This window comes from Bemisia tabaci, chromosome 3 (assembly GCF_918797505.1).
Source record: "Bemisia tabaci chromosome 3, PGI_BMITA_v3".
NCBI classification, from domain to species: Eukaryota; Metazoa; Arthropoda; class Insecta; order Hemiptera; family Aleyrodidae; genus Bemisia; species Bemisia tabaci.
Window position 1 is genome coordinate 38043965 of NC_092795.1, and position 5348 is coordinate 38049312.

Here is a 5348-nt window from a genome sequence, read left to right on the forward strand (position 1 = left end):
ATGAAATTAATCGGTCGACGACGGACGGAAACTAACCTAGAGTTAAAAAAATATGAGTTTGTACCTGAATTTGGGCAAAAATCAACCTAGAATACTTTGTTTCCGCAATTTTATTTAGTTCCCGCCCTACATTTGAATTTCAAACTTGTCCCGATTTCGCCGCCAATCCTCTAGCCAATCGTAGAGGTGGTTGAAAAGAAGCTTCATTTTTTGCTTTTAGCCCTCCGTCTTTATTATGTCTTTGGTTCCTGGTCTCTGAACAGAGACAAGAGACCCTCCACTGGCCTCCTAGCGACAGGTGGAAGATTTTACTTTCGGGGATTCAACAGTTTCTTATGGACAATTATTAGGGAGCAACAGTCATCACCTCAATTTCGGCTGTTGACCTACCTACATGGTCAATGATGAGCTTCGGGTGACGTCATGCATAGAGAAAAAAAAGGAGGTGTTTGCATTTCGGGCATCTTGGAATTTTTTGATGACTTGATGACGTAGGTGGGTACAGTGTGAAGGGGACGTCTCTGTACCCAGCTGTACCCACCTACGTCATCAAGTCATCAAAATATTCCAAGATGCCCGAAATGCAAACACCTCCTTTTTTTTCTCTATGGACGTCATGAGCCAAACAAGTTTCGCAAACTTCGACCATTTTCGACTTGTTTGCGAAACGAAACTGCCAACACGTTGTTAAACATCAACCATGTAGGTAAGTCAACAGTAGAATGCTGAAGTCCCGAAAGTAAAAGCTTCCACAATGGCCAAGATACTAGTGGAGGGTCTCTTGTCTCTGTCTCTGAATAACAATAACAACAATACAGAAGTGAGGTTAGATTAGGATTATTATTCTATGCTATGATTAGGTTTCCTTCCTTTTCTTATCAGTATTCGTGCTGTAAATATTTCTCCAATCTTTTAATTTCACCATTCTACCAACCTACCAGCGGAATGTGTTTATAATAATCCTGCCTCATGTCCGTGAGAGTTATTATTTCCAACTAATAGAATTTTCATCACCAGAGTAAGGAAAGAGGCAGCAATGATAGCTCTCCGGACAGGATATCGTGCAGTTTCTAACCGTGAGTTTTTTTCAAGACTTCAGAATCATTTGCTTCTAAATACTGTGTCTGTAGATTATTGTTATTTCACCCAATCAATAAAAAAAAAAAAAAATTACTTAGCTTAATGTATATGAGAGTTTCAATGCAGGTTGAATACTTATTTCACAATCTAAATCAAGATGTGTACATTAGCTATGCCTAATAGAGCACTTTCACTGCGCATCTCTTACTGCAAACCATGGAATGTGCATTTTGAATGCGCAAGCGCATTCAAACTGAACGAGACAATTCGTACAAACTCCTACCTCTTATCAGAGTCTATGTCAAATAAATTTACGCACTCTTAGAAAGCGACAGAAGATCCGCCATCTTAACTCTTACACCCACTCTTAATGTCAATCTGAAGATTGTAGATCTTCTGTCACCCTCTTAAAGTACGTAAACACTTTGGGATCGACTGTAATCCCTTTTCTATTCTAGTTTGACACAGATCTGAAGAGTGTGCATTCACACAAGTTCTGTAACCAAAATTGTTGTTTTGCTTGGTTTTCATTTCCATCTTGCTCTGTGCCCGTATTGAGCAAGTAACTGGTGTGCTTTTGCTGCCTCTAGACTTTGCAGTGAGTCTGGTCTGAATTTTTAGACGCTACATTTGCCCAGTATTCCAAGTTCGTAGGTGTCAAAGTCTCATGTTCAGGCGCATTTTACGCATGGCACCCAATGAAGTTGGAACACTGCAAGAAACAGAAGAAACTTAATGTTCAGCTCTGGTCAAAACGCAAATGAACTACCAGACTCGCTGTCACTTTTAGACTTTGTTCTCATATGTGACCGTATCTGTAAGAAGGGACCTCGTCCTCCGCAAGAAAATTTTCCTTAACTTCCTGTAAATGCATGGAAGAAGATAATGCAGAAATTTTTGGGTAAGTAAGTTTGACCTTCAAATCTAAAAAATTGAAAGAGATATCAGTCCTGAGCCTGCAAGACTTAAATTCTCAGGTTGTAGAAAAACGAAGTTTTACTTTTTGCAGAAAATTATCAAAATTCTGTGCAGATAAGGTCCCTTTGCACAGAATCAGTCTTATTTTTCGTTAAATCCAGAAAATTTGACCTCCTATCCTGCAAGTAGTTTCAGTGCTCTTACTTGTGCATGCCCATCTTAATCTGAAGTCTCTGAAATTTGTTCCAGTTTTCAGTCATGCCTCACCTGCTCTGAGCTCTATCCATCCAGGGCAGTCACTTGCATTCATTGGGAGCAAAACCGTAGCAGAGCCTCATAGAAGCATTTTTACGTTCGCCAGAAGCCTATGTGTATCATTGCAGCCACTCTCCAGTTTTCTCCAAAGCTCAGCTGTCTTACAGGAGTAAGTGTAGCATATACTGTGTACGAACCACAACTTATCACATATCAGAGAAAAAATCAAAGATGCATTTATCTTGATTAGGAAAGGTCCGCTAGATAAGGTGCGAATTTAAGCATTATTATGCACATGTGATACCATTAAAATTCCACGTAGAAGCTTATTTTTACAATGAAAGTGATCAAAAATATACCTAGCCTGATTTAGGGGCTTTGAAGATAAGGCGCATAAGTGCAGTTTTTATTATTTCGAACAAAAGGAGTTTGAAGTTCTGGATTTTACTTGGACCTATACTTAGAGTGTTTCAAATACCTTCAAAATTCACAAGCGTTTGTCTCGCACCTTCATGAACATCTTCTGAAATTTTCAGCTCAGTTGAGCCAAATTGAGGCCAGCAGTTGAGCTTAAAGTGACGGTAAGTCGCACTTATCTTGCATCTCCTCCTCTAAATGAAAAATGCACTCATCCCATTGCTCAAATTATTATCACATTCTATCAAAACTGTTGTAGTGCACGATTTGATCAAGTAGTCTCTTTTGTAATTGGGAAATCCAAATTTTTTGTAACCAATGCCAAATTAAAACGTTCATATCTTGGTTTGGAGTGAATCTCAGTACTTTTCCTTGTGCACATGGTTTTGTTCGTGAAATTTTGACATGGGAACCTATATCAGAATACTTAAATTCATACCTGTCTAGTGTTCCATCGGCAGCAAGTTTGCTGAATTGTGGTCCTTTAAAAATTGAGCAGCCAAGATTTTGGGAAACTGCCATTGAGTTGCATGGTTTTCCAGTCTAATCATTGGTATACTCTCTTGAAGAAGTTTTTGTTGTTGATTGATTTTTGGAAAATCCCTGAAAGTATCTTTAAGTAAAGAATTCAAGGTACTTACCTATCACTCTAAAGATCATAGGTAAGAGGAAGAAGTAAAGACCCCATTAAAAAAGGAATAAAAGAAAAACTAATGGGGAATACAATTGGTGTGGGTTTTTTTTCTAAATTACAGAAACTAAAATTGTTATACAAGCTGCATCACAAGAGATATTTGTTTTCAACTCAGTGGCTGGCAATTCCGTTTCCAAGGACCACAAACTTGAGTCATTATTTCTTCATAACATGGCTTGAGACTTTATTGCTTGCTATTTTGCTTTCAATCAGGTCAAGGAGAAATCAAGGATGCTCCAGAATTTATCACCCATATAGACCTCATACGAGAACGCAACTCTTATATGGTCCTAAAAAGGGGAAACCTCGAACCGAAAGGGTTGTCCTCCACAAATTCTTTCGCCTGAGATGGTACGTAGTTGATACCATAACTTTTGTATTTAGTATGAAATTGACAAGTACTCTTTGTTACTTCTATATGAATGGAGGTGTAAGTATTTTGCTGAGAAAGAAAATCAAAGTTGCCGACAGGTGACTTTTTTTTTTTCTTCTTTTAAAACATTGATTGTGAACTCAAGAGACTACGTACTTTGATTTTTAAGGTTGCGGTGTTCTTTTCATAATTAAATTTTCTGACTGACAGCCACAGAGGTGCAGAATATTCCTCCAAAGAGCAAAAATTGGTCGCTATTTTAGCCTTAAATTCCCTCACTAGATGTATACCTTAGTCAAAAGTTTACAATGGGCCAAAGAATTTAAAAAAATCAGCCCTCCCTTGTTTTTCCTTATTTTTTGCTTTAAATGAAAAAAAAGAAAAAATATTAAAGTTAATGAAGCATTCTCATACATCAAGTTCAAACAGAGACTCATTTGTATTTTCTGTATCCCTGGATAGTCAATCTTCGCTACACAAGATTCTGTAGGAATTTGCTCCATCAACTTAGAATCCACTTTGACGCATCATGCAAAAATGTTTGGTAATATTCCCCAGAAATAGTAAATTATGGGAAAAATTCGGAAATTTTTAACATCATGTTTTTTTATGTTGCAGGGGCATGTGGATTCGAACAATAGCTGGGCGACACAAGCGATTATTCGGAAAGAGTAGAGAAAACAAAATTCGCTCTACACGGCATGTTATGTGCAATGCCCAGCAGTGTAGACTGCTTGATCAGATGACCCACGAATATTGGAAAAAGCCAAAATACTACGTTGATGATCCATATGAACCTTATCATAGCAGAGAGGAATTTCCATACACGCGTATGAAACCGGTACCGTGGCCGTGAAGCGGAATCATCGGATAATAGTTGGTTCAGTACTGTTTTATACCCTAAAGTTGCATATTGTAGTTGAGAACATACATTTTCATAGTTGTTTGTAATCGATTGTATGATTTATTTACGTGATTGCTACACCTTGAGTCAAAAAAAAATCTTCGCAAAATCTTTGGGAAACAAGAAAAAGACATCAAGTCTGTGTAAAAGGAGAGGTATCAATGAGAACCATATTTTGGCCCACCTTAGCTGAATTTCCTCATTTCTAAAATTTTGTGCTAATTTAAGGTCTAAATCTTATAGCATTCATCCTGATTTGGTTATATTTGGTGCCTCTTCAGTTCTAGTATTGGCCTAAACATGGGTCTGGAGGTCTATTTTGGGGAAAACTGTGAGTTTTGCAGGCTTTCGAATCCATATTTGTCCCAAAAATTTGCCTCGAGACCCATATTTACTTCAGTAATAGATCTGAGAAGGGACTGTAAATGACCAAATTATGATGCATTTTGTGAAATATAGACTCTCAATGAACAAAAACTTGTAGAGTTGAGAAAATTCAGACAGGGTGGGTCCAAAAAGGGCCCATTTCGATACTCCTCCTTTTCTTGAATATTTGTGATCAGATTTGTGAAACAGGACCTTAGCTTCTGGGAACTTTTTTTATTTAAACCCTTGCAAATCTATTAAGGGAAAAAATCTAAAAATTTCAGCAAAAGTTCAGGGTGTCCCTGGTCAGTAAAAACCGGAAAACATCGGGAAATTTGATG

The 5348-nt window shown here is 37.7% G+C and overlaps 1 protein-coding gene across 2 annotated transcripts; it reads left to right on the forward strand.

The window, feature by feature from the left end:
* Window positions 1-821: 821 nt before the first annotated feature.
* On the forward strand, window positions 822-4688 carry LOC109039766 (large ribosomal subunit protein bL35m). Of its 2 annotated transcripts, none has more exons than XM_019055420.2 (4): window positions 822-1076; window positions 2248-2422; window positions 3578-3715; window positions 4356-4688. In XM_019055420.2, the coding sequence occupies exons 1-4, from the start codon at window positions 1037-1039 to the stop codon at window positions 4591-4593; spliced, it is 591 nt and encodes a 196-aa protein (XP_018910965.2). In that variant the 5' UTR covers window positions 822-1036; the 3' UTR covers window positions 4594-4688. The 2 variants fall into 2 exon arrangements, with proteins under 2 accessions (XP_018910965.2, XP_072154421.1); XM_072298320.1 differs by lacking the exon at window positions 822-1076 and adding an exon at window positions 1951-1981.
* Window positions 4689-5348: the final 660 nt, after the last annotated feature.

Coding starts and splice junctions, on each gene's coding strand:
- LOC109039766 (XM_019055420.2), top strand. CDS start 1,037: ATGATAGCTCTCCGGACAGGATATCGTGCAGTTTCTAACC. Junction 1,077..2,247: donor ATATCGTGCAGTTTCTAACC/GTGAGTTTTTTT, acceptor AATTTGTTCCAG/TTTTCAGTCATGCCTCACCT. Junction 3,716..4,355: donor AAATTCTTTCGCCTGAGATG/GTACGTAGTTGA, acceptor TTTATGTTGCAG/GGGCATGTGGATTCGAACAA.